The following is a 20,686-nucleotide window of genomic DNA, read 5'->3' as shown; positions in this document are numbered from 1 at the left end:
AAGCATTTTTAATTCGGAAAGCAGGTGAGGAATGCGTGAGTGACACTTCCGATTTCGCTGGACAGTGCTGAATATAAATTTCTTTCATGCCTTCTTTTTGGGGCCTGCCGCTAGGGGGCTGAGCCACTCGGACGCCTCTCGAATGGGCTCTGCCAGTTTTTCACTTTCGCGGCTGAATAAGGACAACCACGGGATTCAAGACCATCACAGCTGTCGCCAGACGATCACCCGATTCGTCCGATGCCATGATATACCAGGTGGGCCTACTTTTTTTGAGCCGTGACACTTCTTTTAAGTTCCCACAACGGCGTCGCCCTAGCTACGCCATCGCAGTGCCGACGCAGTGCCATCGACGCGCTGGCAACTAGGCGACAAGCCAAGCCCCCGGCTTGTTCGAAGCCTGCAAAATGGATGTTGTGGAAATTGATGGGGAGATCTCCCGAAGAGTACAACGACACTCAAGGATGGGTTGTGGCCCATGAACGACGCAAGAAGGCAAAAGACAAGAGAAACGCGGAACCAGCCACGAACGCGGGAGGTGCGTCCATGGAGGCGCCTCGGAGACTGAAGGATTTTTTGCATCGCCGGCCAGTGCCAAAAGGACCGCAACTACCAGAAGACGATTAGAAGGTTGTAATACGCCCAGGAGGAGGTCTGGACTTGACGCGACAGAGTCTAGCGCTCATAAGAGACTGTGTTCTACGAGCGGCAAAAGTACATTGCTGGGGAAGATACTCTCAGAATCAACATGCGACAAAATACCATGATCATGAGCACGCCTAGTCTAGCCAATGCGAAGGGATACAGCAACATTAAGGAAATTATGATCAATGACAAGAGCTATGCTACAGCCGCTTATGTAACAGCACCAGAAAACACATCCAAAGGGGTTATCCTCGGAATACCGAAATATGATAATCAAGAAGACATAGAAAAAAAGCTTGGTCAATCAGAGGAACCCGACGATTCTACATGCACGACGTATGGGACTTACGGACTCAGTGGTCATTGTTTTCGAAGGGTTGTTTGTGCCGTATTTTGTATACTACCGTGGTGCCGAATATAGGTGCTTCCTATACAAGAAGCAATATGAAACATGCACTACTTGTGGTCGAATTGGACATCGGGTGGATGTCTGCCCACAGCCTGACAGCAAGAAATGCCGTGGTTGTGGGGTGCTCAATCCAACTGAAAACCACCAGTGCGTCCCTAGGTGCAGCCTTTGCGGGAAAGGTCATCTTACAGGGGACAAAAAATGGAAAGAACGGTTTAGGACATTGTACCTTTTGAAGAAAAGATGGTGGGAAAAGGAAAAACAACAAGGCGATGAACGAAGAGAAATGAAGATTTTGTCGAACACTAGAGCAACACAGGCATGGAGGGAAGGGTATTCACCAGAAAATCCAACGGAGGAGAATGGCAACGCCACCCAGGACAGAAGGGGACGACGCAGAGATCGTTCCAGCTCCTTCCCGCGACTCGCCGAAGGGGAAAGAGAAGGGACTCAACACGAACCCAGATCCACATCCAGATCGAGGTCCACTCGTCAACACAGATCCAGGTCCCGGGCCAAATCCAAGACAAGGGAAACGACATCATCTCAAGGACAGTCCCACGAGGGTCCTGGCGGCGGTCGGGGCAGTCAACAAATGGTGAGCTGGGTGGGCGAGGTATCAGGAGAGGCTCTCCGGTCTGGGAGTTTGCCTGAGGTTGTGGCAGAATGGTCCACCCTAGGTCAAGAGCTAAACCATATTAAGAAAATGCTAGAGCAACTCACCCGTGAAAACGCGAAACAGAGGGACGAAATAAAACAACTAAAGGAAGAGAACTCTAAACTCAGACAAAATCAGCTGCGCGAGTCAACTAGCTCCATAGCATCGTGTAGTCGAATTTTAACTCCAGCGCCTGCAAAGGAGTCAGGAGTGCATGCAGCGAAACGGAGAGCAGAGGAAATATCTCCTGTAGAAAATGAAGACCTCTCAAAACCCCTCGAAAAGAAAGTCGAGAATATGCTCGGAGAACTTACTAAGGTAATGTAACAACAATTCGCAGGATTGCAGCTGCAGCTCGTAGAAATAAAACAAAGAATAGATAGCATAGAAAATCGACTAACGCTGGTGGAGAACACGCAAACAGATTTGAGGTCTATAGGAGCAGGCCCGGTTAAAACTACTACTAAACCCTACAACCGGCCGACTACGATTGAAGTAATCTAAATCGCAGGGGAAGGGACCGTTTCTAGACATGTCACGACGTAATCAGTATAAAATTTGGCAGTGGAACTGTCGTGGGTATCGCCGGAAACGGGGTAACTTACAACAGCTGCTAAATGGAAAGGAGGCACCAGACGTCATCGCCTTACAGGAAACTGGAGGAATGGCTAAATTGACGAATTACAAATCCTATGGTACCCCTGATGAAAAAACGTCCGTAACAAACCTCGTGCGAAGAAATCTCATGGTGATAGAACATGATACAGAAATCTGCGATGTCGATCATGTTCTTGTTCAGTTAGTTCCATCGCAGAAGAGTGGTGAAAGTCTATTCATATTAAATGTCTATAGCAGCCCTAGACAAAAAACCAAATTTATGTCACTTTTTAGAAAAACGATCAGCATTACTAAAAAGCAAGAATTGGTTATAGTAGGAGATTTCAACGCGTTGCATGCGGCATGGGGTTATGACAAAGAAAACATCAAAGGTAGAAATCTCTGGATCGACGCCCAACAGGAGGGCCTTACGTTAATAACCGACCCCATTTTCCCAACCAGGATTGGAAACAGCGTATCCAAAGACACGTCTCTAACCTCACGTTTACTAAGAATATCATCGAACCTTTTTGGCTTAATACACAAGAAAATATGGGCAGTGACCACTATATAATTGAGACCCCGTTTAAAGCAGGTCAACCTAAAAGAGGAGGCAAAGAATTAAGGATGGTTGAATTGGATAGCTTCAGAAAAATCAGAGAGAAGGAAGCATGCGATGTCATCGAAGACTTAGATGAATGGCTAGGGAACCTTAAGCAAAATATTCAAATCGCAACTAAGACCATACCAAAAACAGAAGGACTAGAAAGCACAGACAGTAAGTTCCTACATATGTGGGAGGCAAAAAAGAGCCTAGAAAAATGGTGGAAAACACAAAAACACAACAAACGCTTTAGAAAAAGGATAGCCACCCTCAGTAAAGATATTGAGAAGTATGCGGAGCAACTATGCAGACAACAATGGGAGGAAAAGTGTGATGCGATGGAAAAACAAATAAGCCTCTCTAAAACATGGAACCTGTTAAGATGTCTGATAGACTCGGAAGCGAGCAAGACAGCACAACAACAAAACTTTATTAGACTTGTCCGTAAATACAAAGGCACGGAGGAAGAACTGATTGAAGAAATCAGACAGAGATACATTGGGGATACAACCAAAGAGCAATTAAGCTCGTACAAAGGTAAAGAAAATGATTCCCTAGACCGACCCATATTAGAGGCCGAGGTACGATCGGAACTAATGAAACTGAGCACATCAGCCCCGGGCCCCGATGGTATCACGAATAAAACGCTCAGAAACTTAGACGACAAATCTATCACAGCCCTCACCAAATATATGAACAAATGTTGGGAAAAAGGTAAGATACCCAAGCAATGGAAAACGGCAACAATCATAATGATTCCCAAGCTAGGCAAGAAACTAGATCTTGATACTCTTAGGCCTATTTCCCTGACATCCTGCATAGGAAAGTTATTAGAGCATGTCATCCTAACTCACCTGTCAAATTATATGGAAGACAATGAGCTCTTTCCTCATACGATGGTAGGCTTCAGAGCGAAACTGTCTACACAGGACATTATGCTTAAGATTAAACACCAAATAATTGATTCGGACTCAATACACAAGACACAAAGGTAATAGTTTGCCTAGATCTTAAAAAGGCATTCGATAATACATCACATAAAGCTATACTTGCCAATCTTCAAGCGTTAGGGGTAGGAAAAAGAGTATACGATTATATAAAAGACTTTTTAACTGACCGGACTGCAAGAATAATACTAGGCGAAGCAAAATCCCAAGAGCTTAGTCTGGGCAGCAGAGGTACGCCGCAAGGCTCAGTCCTATCCCCCTTTCTTTTTAACGTGGCCATGATAGGTCTCCCTACCAGACTGAAGGAAATTCCAGGACTCCACCATAGCCTCTATGCAGATGACATTACCTTATGGGTAGCAGAGGGTAGTGACGGATACATAGAGGAAACTTTACAAACAGCAGTGAATGTTGTAGAAGAATATGCCATTCATACAGGATTACAATGTTCACCGGAAAAATCGGAACTTCTCTTCTATAACCCGACATGTAGGGGTCGGAAAATCATCCAGGAAAAACCTAACATTAAAGTCTTTGTTGGAAAAACGCAAATACCTACGGTCGAAAGCATAAGAATTCTGGGACTCCGAATCAGCTCAAACGGGCACAACGGAGAGGCGATTAGAATACTTGAAACCAGTGCGCAGCAAACTATGCGTCTACTTAAACGAATTGCAAACCGGCACTATGGTATGAAGGAAAATAATATGATAAGACTGGTACAGGCTTTTGTCATCAGTCGTATTGTATATGTGATTCCGTACCTCAGACTGCAAGTGGCCGAGAGAGAAAAGATTGACAAAATCATTAGACGAGTTTTCAAACAGGCGATCGGACTTCCAATTACTACCTCTAATGATAAATTACTTCAATTAGGGCTTCACAACACATCAGAAGAACTTATAGAAGCTCAAAGAATCGCACAATATGAAAGACTAACGCAGAGTAAAACAGGTAGAGCCATACTAGAGAAACTGGGTATAAACTACGCAAATCAATTTGGCGCCAAAAAGGATATCCCGTATGAAATCAGGAAATGTTTAGTAATCTTACCGATTCCAAAAAACATGCACCCCGAACATCACAAAGCAAGGAGAGCTGAAAGAGCGAAAAATATACATAACAACGTAAAAGATTTACCGGAAACAACATACGTAGACGCGGCCAAATACAAAGGAAATGACAACATGACTATAGCAGTAGTGGACTACAAAGGAAATCATAGGGTCAGCGGCTTGGTGAGAACGAGCTTTGCAGAAGAGGCGGAGGAAGCAGCTATTGCAATGACCATAGCATCCATTTCGACTTCACTCATTGTTAGCGACTCGCAGATGGCTGTGAGAAACTTTGCACGAGGGCGAATATCCCAAATAGCTTTAGGAATATTGGTTGGATGCAAAGACCAACGAACAATAGAAATAGTCTGGGCACCCGCTCACTCCTCCTTGCCCGGCAATGAGGCTGCACACCAGACAGCTCGAGCACTTACAGACCGAGCCTCTGGATTGCCCTTGTCGAACGGGGAGGACGATGAGAGATTTGAGCGGATGACCACTTACAGAGATATTACGCAGTATTACAGGCTAAGCAGGAAAATTTATCCTCCCGCACACTCGTCATTGAACAAAGGACAGGCGGTGGCGTGGCGCCTACTCTAGACCCACAAGTTTACTAGTCCGGTAACAATGAACCGCTGCGTGCCGGAACTTCATTCGGACAAGTGTAAATTTTGCCACAACAGGGCGGACTTGAGCCACATTTTATGGGCATGCCCGCAGGCCCCCATGAGAGGCGAATTTCCAGACGGGAGTGGATGGGATGCCGCGCTCCTCAGCTCTGACTCTCAATTACAAGCCCGCTTCATACGACAGGCCGAGGACGCCGCCAGGGCCCATGGGATCATGGCCGTCGTCTAGGTTTGGTCCTCCCTTCTCCTCTCGCACCTGAAAGGGAAAGAGGACCTTTCTGCTAATTAAATAAAGTTTGTTCATCATCATCATCATCATCACCTTGCCTTCTTTGAACTTTTTTTTTTTGGGGGGGGGGGGGGGTTGTGACGCAGTGCGCCTGCGCAGCGTGTTGAAGTATAGAGGTGTGGATCTTCCTTCAATAAAATCAGTTAATGCGCGCCTGCACTCTACTCATCTATTTCTTCTCGTGTCTCCTGTTTAGCTGCGCAACTCACGATATTTTCCATGTCAAAACACCAACTCGTACAACCGTCAACTTTTTTAAAAGGCGTTTCTGCACTTTACTACAATGCCACTTATCTCGGGAGCGCTTGCTCTCCCAGAGAAATCTCGCGTCGAGGACCAGAACAGAGAGTTTCTAGCACGGTGCCCGAGTAAACAGATAAGCTGGCCTTATAAAAAATGGGGCTATCGGTGAGCCAACAAAGTACCGTGTCGGATAAAACCGGTTGTACTGCGCCACACAAAACAAACACGAAAACAAGAGAGGGATATTGCTGGAAAGGGGATATTGCAGGAAAGCTGTTATGAAATCACGCGATCCTCCTTGTGATGTCATAACAGCTTTCGCTGTAATAAAATTGTCGTGTATGCCTTGTCTCTGCGTGTGTCGGGGTCATAGTTTTTCAGGGAACACGACGAAAAAAAAAGTACACCATCTCCCACTAAAGGAAACCATGAGTATAGCATGCAAAGCAGAACATGGGCCGACAGAATGTTTCGTGGCCAATTTCTGGCAATTTTTGGATTAGGTCTCGACCAAGTTATGCATTTTATACTCAGTGTCTTAAAAAAATGGGTGACATTTTTTTTCTACTTTGCGTAGCTTTAAACTCCCCCCCCCCCCTGTAGAAAAACGCAATTTAGTATGTCTGTCCTGTTTCTCGTATGTATCTCCTAATTTACAAAGATTCATGAGCCTCTGGCGCACTGGTGCGTCCGCCAGCAACCTTCCAGCCAAATTTATGTCAGTGGACTGCTTCGCGTGCCGCGAGGTGGTGGTGTTACACTACGTTTTAGATGCGAAGCAGCTCTTTGGCTAGCCTGTGTAAGTAACGTTGTCCCTCCGTCCACACAGCTCCCCTCCCGCGCGCTCGCCGCGTGTCAGATCTCTCTCGCTTCATCATCTCCACCACTAGCAACGTTCAAGTAGGCATCATCTCACTAGCACCACCTCTATCCATGTGTCTGTGAGAAGTCGCAAGCATGACCTCCGAGATGGGGAGCGCGTGGCGGTCCACTTTCTCGGTGGCCATGCCTTGAGCCGGCGGGTGCGCGCACTGCGCGCGCCACGAGAATCTCACGGCACCGACAATATGGACAGCTCACCGCTGCTTGCCGCGCGACCGCGCCGACGGGCGGGATGCCATCGCGGCATGCTTCTCGCTAGTGTGCGTGTACCTTCCCCGGCTGTCGCCGGCGTTGCGAGGGTTAGCGAAGCCGATCGCGTTCGCGAATGGCGACGTCAACACCGACGAGGCGCGAGCCAGGGATGCCGAACGCAAGCGTCGGCAGTGGAAGACCAGAGACGCCGACGAGGTGCGAGTCAAGAACACCGATCGTGTTAGAGAATACAGACAACGCGCAGGTAACACCGTCCTGCATCAACGCGTCCTGCATCCCGTGTTTTTTGCGTTTGAGACAAACGTTTACTCGAGTAAACGCTACACCGAGTTTCGCCTGAAACCGTTCTTCCAGCACCCGCGTCGACGCCCGTTTCAACCGAGTCAACGCCGTGCGCACCGCTGCTGCTTCGCATCTCATCAGGATTCCCTTCAGAGAGATGGTCCATAGTTTTGGGGGGTTTTAAGAGCTTTAAAGGGGCCCTGCAATACATTTTGAGCATTGTCAGAAAACGCTGCCGATCGGTAGTAGAGGCTGCCGACAACACGTGAGTCACATATTGCACCACAGCACGCGGCCTTGAATTCACAATATTTAAAGTCAGGAAAAAATTGCTTTCCCTTCTTTCCCAAAATCACGGAGTAAGCCCAAAAATAACTCGAAGTAAGCCCATCTATCAGCCTTTGGCTGATTTGAACATGGTGCGCTCGGTCGTTACAGATATCGCCACGGGAGGCCGCTGCTTGTCCACGCGCGATCACACTGAAAAACCGGCGCATTCGAAGAAAAAAAAAGGAAAAAGTGCTCAAGGTCAGAAGGCGCGCGTGTTTTTTTTTTTTTTGCTCCTCCCTGCTTAGCTTCCAGCGCTTTCGTCGGGACGAGAGAATGCGATTGCAGCGTGTGACAATTGTTTGTAACTCCGCTCGTACTGGACAGATTGTTAAAAATTTCCGGCGTTGATTTATTGAGGCAATACGCTTTTCCAGTGATTGAATTTCATGGTTATTCAAAAAAGTGTTTCAGGGCCCCTTTAAGTTACTTCAAAGTTTTGCTTCTGAAGTGACCAGGTGACGGTTAGGCTGCGTGTTCCGACCACATCTCCAACTGTCGTGAATGCCTTTTCTACCGCCTAATTTGGCATGTAGAGTTTCACTTCGTTATGAACGCACTTTTCGGATGGGCCAAAAAGTCGAGCTACTTCGAGCAGCTTTCACAAACGGCAGCGAGGCGAATGTATAGCGTAAGCATGAACACACAAAAAGCGTGGTGCGGTCCATTGCGATGGTTACGTAGTACTTTCACATATTTTGCTATTTTGTAAATAAGTTGTTCAATTATCAGACACATGATTCCACTGTAATGCAATTCTCTGAGTCTACGGGAAGGCAACGCACGCCATCCTCTCTTGTTGTAGCGACTGCTTCATCCTGTATTCGCTACAAACCATCACAAACTTTTGTTATGAGGCGTTCTGGGACGCTGCCAGCTCCATGCGTGCCCTTTCTCAGTACACACAAGGTGAAGCGGGTGATGTGACTGGCATTGAAAAACGTCAGTATAATTGTGAACTTTTATTACTAGACACGCCACATATATGTAGAGTGGCGACTTTTTTGGCGAAGTTTTAAGAAAAATAGTGAATTTTTCTCAAACGTCAGTGGTAACCCTGGCATGCACACGGACAGACAGACAGACAAAGAACTTTATTCTAATAGTCCTGAGAAATGCTGCTCCTTTAGAGCAACGTCGCGGGCCGCTCCCACGTAGGAACGGCGAGGCCTATCCTCACCGCCGCATCGTGAGCTCTCTGGACAGTCCGTAGTTGCGGTAGCAACTCTTAACTTCGTAAGGCAGAGGCATGCACACAAAAGAAATCCAGTAGAAACTAAAACAAATTAAATTGACGCTAAATTCAACCCTAACCATTTTTAAGTCTGGCCACTATGGCAATATATATATAATAATAATAATAATAATTTAAGCTAACATTGATCTGCCTTGTTACGGTTAGCTCCAAGTAATGAAAGCCTCGTAGACTCCCACTCACTGACTGCATCGCACAAAATTGATTCGCATAATGGAATTTTTTTTATTGACATACTTTACTTACATGGTTAAACTGTGCACCATGGATAGGAGAGAAGGCCAGGCACATAGCCAGGGGGTGTGCCATAGCCCAACCCTTCCGAATTTACAATATAGGGGGGTGTTTTATCAAAGATAATTAAAATAATTGTTTTTTCTAAAATATTCAAAGTCTTCAGCAAGCGCCTCCCTCCCCTCTCTGAAACAAATTCCTGGCTATGGGCGTGTGGAGGGGGGCTAATGCTGGCACAGGAAGCTTTAATTAGGCCCATAAATTCAATTTAGGACGACCAATAGTTATTCTCAAATGGTAGAAAATATCATTTTCTATCTCTGTAGAGCTTCAGCGAAGCAGGAGTTACGATGTTGTTCACTGAAGTTTGTTTTCCGGACGAGTATTGGGGTTGCTTTTCGGTCAGCGGTGCCAGTTTGCAGTAAGTATTCTTTTGCTGTAAAAATAAAAAATGCACAACAGGCTTTTCTCGTCACATTTATAAGCAGTCATGTAGAAGGGTACGAATTCGTAGACTAGCAAAATATTACCCCTTGGCGAGCAAGTCTGTGTGAAACAAAGCATTCGCAGACTGACTGCTTAGTGATCGCTTTGTGTTCACCATAGAATTTTCGTGTTCTTAAAACCAGTCGCCACGCATTTCAAGACTGGCTTGTCATACCTTAAGGAGTAGCTTCAGTAGTTTAACACAATATGTTTGGCACACACAAGTTCGTTTGAAGGGCATTTTTAATTGAATGTTTGAATTGTCACAGGTCCATGATTGATTTTAAAAGCCTGGAAAGTCTGGTGGGTGTAAATAGCCATCTGTGAAACAGTTACCACACAGGATGGCCGACAGCCGTTGTCAATGCATGGGGATCTAAGCCAAGCTTTTGAAGACTATTTTAGGCCAGCGCCAGGGAGGGCTGATGTCCGGAAAGGGCCCAAGCCCCCCAGCTCCCCCGTACCCTCCACCTATGCCTTAGAACATCTCCTTATACAGTGTCCTTTTTGAACACAATATAAGTGTAGTAGTAAATAATCGGCATTGTTTTGCTGCTTTAGATCGACTGAACTGTAGAGCTCCCCCTTCCACAGAAAAGGCGCAAGAATGATGGCCTTAACCGTAATCTGCTCTGTGGACCTTAAAGGGCCCTCGACAGCAAAATCAAAACCTTGAGATATTGGCATTGTTTGGGTTCCTGTTTTCGTGGTCACTTCTGGTAACAAACGTTGGTATTTTAATTTGCTTTTAAAGTAATCGACAGTGCTATCTGAGTTTGCAGTACCTCGTGGTATCCACTGTTATGATGTAGTATATGAAGGTCCCGTACGACGCTGCACAAGAAAAACGAGTATTGTTGACGACACAGATTTTCAGGATGTTCTCGGTACCATGGCTGCCACAAGACGAGGGCTATTTTAAGTCTCCCCTCTTCCTCTGTTGTTGGGCTGCTCTTCTGGTGGTTCGGGCTGCTTAGGCCAGAAATGCAGGACACGCTCTTGACATGCGAAGTTCATATTGAAGCACCCACATCGTTTCATTCTCTGCCTTTCCTGCTGCGGTCGTCCAGAGAAGCTCGGCGAGGAAAAGCGCCGAGGTTGCGGAGAGCGGGATTGGCGACGTAGCGGCGACGGGGAGCGAGAGCCGCGGCGACCGGACGAAGGGGCGTCAGTGGAAGGCTCGTAAGATGACGACGAATAGAAATTGAAGGGTGTGGCGACTGAACGTCGAGGGGTCGTCGAATGCATGAGCGCCGAGGTAGAGAAAGTCTGACGTGGTTGGTTTGACCAACGGCGGCGGCAATAGCGAGAAACGTGCCCAGGCTGGTGGCAGGAAAAACAAATAGGCCGGTCGTCGGGTGTTCGCCATTCGGAAGGGTTACGGAAGGGCATTGTTGTAGGTGAACGGCGAGCGTGTCCTCGGGAGTAGGACGGGACTTCAGGGCGAGTCAAGGGACATGCTGACGGAAGTCCGAGGTTCGCAAACTCCTGCCTCACCACAGCTTGTATTAACGCCACTGACGGGTGTTGTTGGTCAGAGGCGAGCGTTGCGAAAACGGGTGGCTGAAGAGGAGCCGGACAGGCGGCTTCGATTTCCCGACGAACAATGCGTGTGACGTTGTCATACGTGGGGGACTGGCGGGCGGCTTCACACGATGAGGTCGCGGCCGTGTTGGGCAGCCGGGTGAATCGCTGAGTAATACGGCGGCTCTTGGCTTCTTCGAACCGCCGGCACTCCTTAATGATGGCGTCGACGGTGGCAACGTTGTTGTAAACTAGGAGATTAAATGCGTCGTCGGCTATGCCTTTCAGCACATGGGCCACTTTCTCCAACTCACTCATGTGCTCGTCAATCTGGCGGCATAGGGCTATGACGTCGTGAATGTACGCGACGTACGACTCCGTCGACGTCTGTGCACGAGCCACCAGTTGATTCCGCGCTGCGATCTGCCGCCCAACGGTGTCGCCAAAAAGGTCGCGGATCTTCTCTTTAAAGGAGTCCCAGCTCGTAATCTCCGCTTCGTGCGTCTCGAACCACACTCGCGGTGGGCCATCGAGGTAAAAAAGCACATTCGCAAGCATAAGAGTCGGGTCCCACCTATAGCTTGCGCTGACTCGTTCGTACCGGTTGATCCATTTGTCAACGTCAACGCCATCCTGGCCGGAAAATACACCGGGATCACGAGCAGGAGGTAGAACGACGTATGTAGAAGTCACGGTAGGGGCGGGTGGCGAAGACGATGGTTGTTCAAACTGTGACATGGTTGGACCTATGATGATGCGGCCGTTGCGGAGCTTCGTGATGAAGACGGGGAAGTACCCAGCACCTCCACCACAAAGATGTTACGTAAAAATGGCACGAGGTGTGTCTATTTAAAATCTATATTCAAAATGATGCGTATGGCGTCGACTAAGATGGAAGCAGCACGCACAACCGACAGACCACTTCCTCGTTGTCGTCTTCTGACCGCTGATACGTCAGCTACGTAGCAATATGGTCCCGATTAAAAAACTGCGATGTCAATGTTGTCAAAGCTTGAGCACAAATGGTCTTGGGCACTCCCCCACTGTGGGGCACCAATTTTATTAAAATGCAGGTGGGCTTCTTGAGGTGGCATTCAATTGGTCACTATTAGTAATACTAGCTATAATTATACAATTATTTGAAGCATCTATGATTGAACTTTGGCATTACCAGTTTCAAGGCTGCTAATTGCAGGAAAAAGTCACTAGCAAAAATTTCACTGTTACTGTTAGTGGTGGAGTCATGAAGTGTCCCTCATACTTGGTAATTAAAACATATCTTTTCACTTCTTTGAACATCTAAGCCAAATGTTACAGTTGTACACGACAAGCAGAGCTTAGAAGCGGAACGTGATGTTGCCATTTTCAGAAACACCCTCTTTTCATCAGAGGTCCATTCTCACTCGCTTACTACCATTGCCTACTCTTTTACGTTAACAGCTGATAGCACGCTATTGATGGATAGCTGGCATAAGTGAGCGAGTGGTGCTTAGGTCAGACATGCTTTTTGCCACAGGGTGCTGCCACTGTGCTCTCTCTCTAGGCAGTGAGCCAGAGTTGAGTGCAGGAACCAAAATGGGAAAGAGTGATTGCATTTCATTATGCATGCTCAAGATTATGATGTATGCTCATTTAATTTCTTTCCTACCCCCATCACTATGTAACTTTCTGTCTGCGTGTCGAGATGAGAGAAAAGAGAAAGGGCTTCAAAAGCATGAACAACCCCTGTAACTCCGCTCTTTTTGAGGGATTCAAGAAATGTTTTCAGCAATCTATTCACAAGCCAATGAACTGAGATACTGAGGTCATTCTTCAATTATTTAGAAAGTTGGTTTATGACCCCTTTGAGATCGCTGTTGCACATTCTAATTTATGATCACCTGTGTGTGTTGAATGTTGCTAGCATGTTCTTACCTGTTACTTGCTTTCCTTCATTCATTTTATTTTGCCACCCTCTTTCCTCACCCAGTGTACTGTAATGACTTGTTAACCTCCCTGCAAGTTCCTAGCTTTTTGCTCTTTCTCTCCCTAACAGCAAAAAGTATGAACTAAACAAGACAAACACTCACACATCATTTTCTGTATTTTCCAAATGCTAAGAATGCTTTTCTTGCGGGAAAGTTATCTCGCATACGCATGATGCCTGTAATTGGCTGTTACCCCATGATTTGCTCTTTGTTGTGCTGCTCTTTTTTACAAGTGGCGGAAATCGCAACCAAGGCAGAAATTCGCTTGATTTGTTTGAATATGGGTTGTACACAGCGAGGCAATCAGTTTGTCCAATAGCTGCTTTAATGAGGAACAGTTGAATTCGTTTCAAGGGAGACTCATGTAAGAGGCAATTGATATATAAGGCACACCACCAGCTGTGCCCATCAAAACGGGGGTTTGATGAAAAAGTGAGAGCATGCTACCCAGTTTATAAAAGAAGTCTCTCATAAGAGACAAGTGCTACTCGCCTGTGTTTTAAGGGTGTTCAACTGTAGTAGGCAAGTGGGAGCCATGTGTGCATACAAGCCTAGTAACGCTTGCCACATTTGCTGCCATTCGATCATTGTACCCGCTATGAGAAGTTGGGTGTGCTGCATGAAAGTGCCTTTTTTTTAGCAGAAACCCCCCAAAAGAAGTGATTGATAAATCCGTAGGTACTTGACTTGATAAATTTGTAAGGCATTCAGAGAAAAGCTCTTAGCAAGGACCGTGTGACATTTTGTTTGTTTCCGTTATTTACGCTTCTCAACAATTCATTTCTTACAACCACAGCCATAAATATCTTAGTGCAGCCGACGGGAAACCATTGCTAGTGTTCGTAATGATTGCATAGTGCAGCTGGCAGTGCTGTGGTGCTCTGTGTTGACAGCTGGTTCAGGCAGAGAGCAAAAGAGATGGAACTGCCACATCCAAGAAGTCTTGCAATGTTGCAAAATCGATGCAAAGTAGTCAAACCTGGCAACCTTGCCGGTCAGCGTTACGTTTCGTGTTGACTCTCTCGCGTTTCATGCAGGCACTGGCGAGACACTGCGCTGTGATGTGATTATTGACCAGGTCGTCTCGCTCAAGGTCGTGACCACGACACGGGAGCTTCTGCTCGAGGACTCGCCTGAGCTCCTCGAGGTTCAGGGCTTTAACCAAAAAGGTAGCGGCATTGTAGAGCTGAATTTGAAGCAGATAGAATTGTTCCGATTCTTTCGATGGTAGTCCATGGAGGTTGGACTTTTTTTCTGCCATATTTGCTTTCATGTCATTATTCATTGTTAGCCTGATTATGTGCACTGCAGGACAAAGGCGTCTTCCGTGTTTTGTCAATCAACCCAGTCCCGGGCTTCCTGGACCCACGTTGTCCCCCTCAAGGTTATTAATGTCATCTCATATACCTAACTAGCTTTCTTCCTCCCCCTCGGGGACTTGCCTTCTCTCTGATTTCAATGTTACTCTTAATGATAAGCGATTCTCTTGCCTTCTAGCTACACGACCTGGCCATAGCCATTTCTTCTTGGTTTTGACTGAGATTTCCTTAACAGCCAACTGTTTCCTGACCACTTCTGCTCTCTTCTTGGGTGCATCTATAACTTTTTTTTCCTATCTTATATCTTTTACCCACATAATCATACTTCAAAAAAAAAACTGCCAACTTTAGTGAGTAATCAATTGTCCAAGGTAAATTTTTTGAAAAATTACATTACATGAGCAAGCTACCCCTTTATTTTTTCTCTAATTTAGGAAATGTCCCCTAGCTTTTTGTAGAGCGAGTCCTGACTGCCATTGCTGCAACTTTCGGTGTAGGGGTCAGCAGTGTCATCCCAGGGGGCGTCGTTAAGGTACTGGCTCTAACAGTTCATAAAGAAATCGCGCAGTTTTGCCTGGTGCATTTATTAAGGTCAGTAAGCACAAAGTGATCTTTGAGCATCTGTGGTACCATAACTTCCGCTACGACTGACGAAAGTGTTGTTTCAAATTCTTAGCAAGCAATCACTTCTGGCCCATTCCTCAAGTACGCTATTGTGACGGGTTTGGTTAATGAAGTAAGTTGAATTAAATCTGAAACACTATTCCTGATTAACAGACGGACATGATCGTTTGGTTTTTAGTGAAATAAAAATATATTTTCACACGCAGAAGAAAAATGGAACGGAAACAATAAATTCAACAGTTGGTAAACTAACAAGTAACAGCCTGACTGGAGGCAGACATTTCTTATTAGCTCAGTGAAACACCCCCTAAACCGCAAAACCACCTTAACAGCACACAGTTGGCACAGTGTGGGACTGCCATGGGTCGTAGACAGCCGGACACCTCTCAAAAGTACTTCCAAAAGTGATTGTCTGAAAATGCGGCCTTTGCTTCACCTCCTCCTAAATGGCACACAGTAATGCGCACTGCCAAGATTTGTTGACTGACGAAGCCGCACCAACAGTACAAAACATGTGCCGCGCACTTGCACGATTGTCCACAAATAAAAGGAACACAAAGTGATGCTGGCAGCAGGATTAGCATCAGATTTGGGGAGGCATGAAAGCATTTCTGATGTTGAGCCCACACCGATGCAGTAGTTCTAGGTAAAATGCACAGTTCTCAAAGCTCTTGCTATTGCTAACTGCATGTGCCATAATCTATTCCTGAAGTACGTCATCCTAATAGGTTCGGTTAACAAAGCAAATTGAATTAGATATGAAATACACTTCTTGAACAAGAGATGGAGGTGGGCATCTGGTTTTTAGGTAAAGGAGAATATATTTGCACGCACGCAAGATAAATGGAACGGAAACAATCAAATCAACAAAAGGTAAACCAACAAGCGCCAGCCAGGCTGGAAGCAGCTAGTTCTCATTAACCCAACGAAACCTTTAAGGATCTGAACAGTCATGCATAATAATCCACTATAGTCATCGAGGGATTCCTCATGTAGAAAGAGTGGTGTGGCTCAGCAGCGGTTTTGGCATATAAGTAGTCGGGTGAAAAGGATGGAGTGGTAGAAGTCTGCAAGCTGGCACCCTTTACCCGACGGCTCGCTTTCGGTGGATGCCGTCACCTGCGGCGCTGTCTTTTGCCTGGTTCACGCGGAGGTCTTCGCTAGCTAGGCGGATGCCTTGGAAACCCGGGCACAAGTATACGATGTGCTCTTGCCGCGCACCCTAGTCATGTTCTTTGAACAGCTAGCACACCTATTTTTTTCCCCGGTGCTCAACGTTGTTCTCATGGTTATTGCTGCTACAATTTAACTCACCACACTTGTGCACTTCATTCAACACGGTCGTTCGTACAGTTTTTGATGTAAATCTCAAAGACCATGCTTTCTCGAGAGAATATGAAAGCATCACGAAGTTTGGAGTGTTATCATTATATAGTGGAAGAGGTACTGAAAATGTGTTGACAATATTCAGGAGTATATTCATTACGAAAGTTCTATCATTATCATTATGAACTTAAATACCCTAAATTTAGCTCCGCGAGAAACATGTGCTGTGATGGGAGAGCATTGAGATTGTATGCGGTGGTTTAATTGATGCGGTGAAGGAATGTTGGCAAGGGATGCGGTCTTCCACTGCGCTTTTGCTTCCGTGCTTTCCCTTTATGGAAGCTGCAAGAAGTAGTTATTACTGTGTAGATGGAGGGCAGTCGCTTCTCACCCTATTTTACTTAAGACATGGAAGAGACTTTGTTTTGTTGAGTAGCTACACAACAAATACTACACCACAATGATCGCGAGGTTTCGCAGTGGTCGCAGTCGGAATATGATGTCCTCGCGGTCTTTGGTAGTCAAACCAGCAGTCCTCCAGAGAGCACCGGCGAGTTCTGGGCGCGTCCACCTATCCAGGCAAAGCCCTCCATGAGGGCGTAGAATGATCTTTTCATCGTGTATAGGAAGTCGAGGCAGATGCTGGTTCCCACTCTGCTTGCGTACATTGCGCTGAGAGACGCCCGAGATGCTCTCGCTTGGTTGGGTTTCCTTGTGGGTGTTCATTTTGCGGGCGCGTCGCTTCTTGATGACAGTCTTCCAACAGCCACCTGCATCGTCGTCATCGGTGTCGTCAGCAGGACAGTTTGAGGCAGCATCGTCCTCCATTCTTTCCCCAGTAAAGATGTCATTTTGTTGTCCGGAAAGAGAACTGGTGAAAGCTGGATCAGATGTCAGCCCCACGGTGTGCATCTCGGGTGTCGTTACTGCCGCGCAACGCCCGGCGGCGTTTTCCGTCGCCGACGACGAACCTCGCTCAATGGAAGACGGCGTTACGGTGGTTGAATGCTCCATCGATACAGTGTCGTGAGTTGGCCGAGAGCCCTTCGCACTGATGCCGGCTTCGGGCCCGTAGTATGGGACGCGGGAACCACGCAGCAGTAGCAGCAGCCGCGTAAAGGGGCCGCCTCAGAGCGTCGGAGTCCCACGCATGAATGGTCAAAAGATCAACTCACTTCGACAAGCTTGGCTTCGGTGAGGTCACGGCTACTTGCTGAGTTGAAATGTACCACCAGTTAGGCGAAAAGTCTCACAGTGCACGTGATGCAGGCGAAGAAACGGAGAGCGTTGCACGAGACGCCGTGGCGCGTCTCCCGCAAACACAGGAGCTCCGAACAGCACGTCCGCTCTGTGTGTTTAGAAAAAGTGGTTAACAATTTAGAGCACTAGATGCTCTACTATGGGAGAGCTGTGCGCCGTCCCGCTCAACTCAGAGAGCCAGTCTCCTAGACCTAACAAGAATATTATGAACGGAAACACGTGGGTCCTCGAGCGCTAAGAAATCCGGCCCTAAACGGTGCGCAGGTCCAATGCAGGTATGTTTGCGCCGTTTTTCAACTAATGGTGATTTCCCGATCGTAAGCTTGTCGGTGATCAGCCTGCTCCGACACGGTGATATGATGTTTTAACTTAACGAGGTGACTTGTCACTACACGTTGTCAAATTTTATTGCTGCTCCTATACGAATGCCTCACTATATTGTTATTTACCGTAGCAGTGGCAGAGTTGCGCTATATACTATAGACCCGTGACTGAAGCTCCTATTGTAGGCATGGTGAACGGAAACACTTAGAAGAGAAAATTGCGCAATGCGATAGAAATAATTGATGATTGATATGTGGGGTTTACCGTCCCAAAACCACCATACTCTCTTAGAAAAAAAAATTAATAATCAGTTAGTAAACGCGTATGCTTACTAGTTTCCGGAGCATTTTACTACATTCGCGGTGTACTTTTACTAGCTACGAGCTAGTACAACTATAGTAATTTTATCCGTTACTAACCAAGGAACCTTCTCAGTGTTTTTAACTAAGCAACTACTAAGCCACCTACGTTGCCAGATCGGTCGTAGATGCCGCAGTACATTCTGCCGTAATAGTGACATCGTAAGCAAAATTCAGGCAAGCTCTAATTTTATTGTCTACCTTGTAATAGAAGTGTCATGCTACGTAATGACACACACATAATTACAAGGGGATATGATGATGCATAGAAAGCAACAATTATCTTATAAATTCTGTGACTGCTAACCAGTACGCGGTGTATACGGTCCCATAGCAGGGGTATATATAATCTTCAAACTGCTGCTACAGTAGAATTCTCCTATGTCCAAGTCTTTAAGATTTACATGTGCATGCATTTGCATGCGTGTTCTCGTGATCCGCTCACATGAGTTCTCAATAAGCATATAATCGTGTGAGTATGAGAATCATATGCTCATATGAGCCCGTATGAGCCCGTATGAGCATATGAGATTTTCATATGATGATACATATGTGAATCTGATTTGATCATATTGTCACGACGTCAAAACAGAGGTCTTGCCGTAGAGACTGAGACACCAGAAGCAGGTCGATCTTTTTAATTAGAGCGCGCAAGCGAGTTCTTCTTCGTCCCTTTCGTAGTCCTTTGTGGCACATGCACAACTGTCATCGTCTTTCTTGAGAAAGCACGTGACAATATGATCATGTCGTCAATTCTCTATAAGTATGTTGCTGTGCTGCGCACTTGCTCTAATGTATAGTTACATGACGTAATTAAAAGCCAGTAATGTTTTACGAGGGCCATGTCAATTCGTTTTGTTATCCTATACTTTTGTAATAGAATCATATCGATATGGCCACGCAGCCGAACATTTAACAAAATAGGCGTAAACCTCTATTTACGGGGGTTACTAACGAATTAGTAATGAACTAACCACTCGAGTCAGCACTATTCACTTACTAAGCAGTAATTTCAACTACCCAACGACGTAGTGCTTTCACCCAGCCTGTTAGTATTTGGGCTAGTGTTGGTTGCGAGCCCAACGAGATAGTGCCTCTCACTAGGGTTACTTTTACTAGCTGCATTTACTAGCTGGTTTGTGGATTCTGTGACGAGTAACAGGCTAATACTTAGTTAGTGAACATACCAACCTTTTTTTCTGAGAGTGTGTGATTATGAGAGACGCCGTAGTGGAAGGCCCCTGAAATTTCGACCACCTGGGGTTCTTTAACGTGCACTCAAATCTGAACAGACGGGCCTACAACAGCGATAGAAAGAAAACACCAGGCAACCGCGCTGTAGGCTTCGCACCATTTTACATAGTTTTACATGACAGGGCATTTTACATTTGACGTAGTTTTACGTGAACCCTGACGCTCTTTTTCTTCCATGTGTTTACGTATTCGTGTTTTCACTAGTTATTTAAGTATCTTGCTGCTTTGTTTGTACAAATTCGTTGTATTCTTCTTCTTTTGTTGTTACTATCGCCGCAATGCCTCATGTGTGTTTACTGTAACCATTTTTTTTTAATTGTGCATTCACTCGTACACCTTCCTGCCTAAGATGTGAAGATCACACCGGCTGTACTGTAATAAATAAAAACATAAACAACTAAATAAAATAAATAAATAAATGGTGCAAGGGCTACAAGATTATTTAGGAGGGAGGCTCCTTAGGGCCGCAATTCACCGTCGCCGTCGAAGCTCTTTGCGCCGGGCAAGCGTGACGAGCAAAACAGCCAGGTGCGCGTTCCCGCCGCAGCGGGAGCGAAGGCGCTGCATCAGGCTCGCGCTGCGCATGCGCGCACCGCACGCTCACTCGCTCAGTCATTCCCGCCACCGAGCGCAGCAAACGCTTTCGCCATCCGCTCCCCACCCGACCACCTTCATGAGAGCCAGCAGCGAGATCAGGCACATAGTCGTTTGAGTCCCATTCCTAAGAAGCATCGCTCATCGGTTGTATTCGTCGTGCACGGAATTCTTAAAGCAGGAACGTAACGATTTCTTTTTTTGCTTTCTCGTAACGATCATTTAACTTTGTTTTGTTTTTCGTTCGTATCGGTCGTTGCGCGCGAGTTTATTGGAGTGCTCGGTTAAACCGTGCATTGTTTCCAGGTCACACTGACTCAAATTCACTGTCGCGGACTACGCCCTGACCCGCTAGATTAGTATCAGAGGCGTAGCCA

The 20,686-nt window shown here is 46.3% G+C and overlaps 1 protein-coding gene across 1 annotated transcript in view; it reads left to right on the top strand.

Moving 5' to 3' along the window:
• The first annotated feature begins 1,416 nt into the window (after window positions 1-1,416).
• LOC119181777 (nuclear pore membrane glycoprotein 210) overlaps window positions 1,417-20,686 on the top strand; it is a 57,120-nt gene continuing 37,850 nt past the window's right edge. The window contains exons 1-3 of the mRNA XM_075874604.1: window positions 1,417-1,652; window positions 14,143-14,243; window positions 14,287-14,418. Of these exons, the coding sequence (XP_075730719.1) occupies window positions 1,417-1,652; window positions 14,143-14,243; window positions 14,287-14,418 (469 nt within the window). The remainder of the gene's footprint in view (window positions 1,653-14,142; window positions 14,244-14,286; window positions 14,419-20,686) is intronic.

This window comes from Rhipicephalus microplus, chromosome 10, assembly GCF_043290135.1.
Source record: "Rhipicephalus microplus isolate Deutch F79 chromosome 10, USDA_Rmic, whole genome shotgun sequence".
Classification (NCBI taxonomy): Eukaryota; Metazoa; Arthropoda; class Arachnida; order Ixodida; family Ixodidae; genus Rhipicephalus; species Rhipicephalus microplus.
This window is presented reverse-complemented; position numbering and strand designations above follow the sequence as displayed.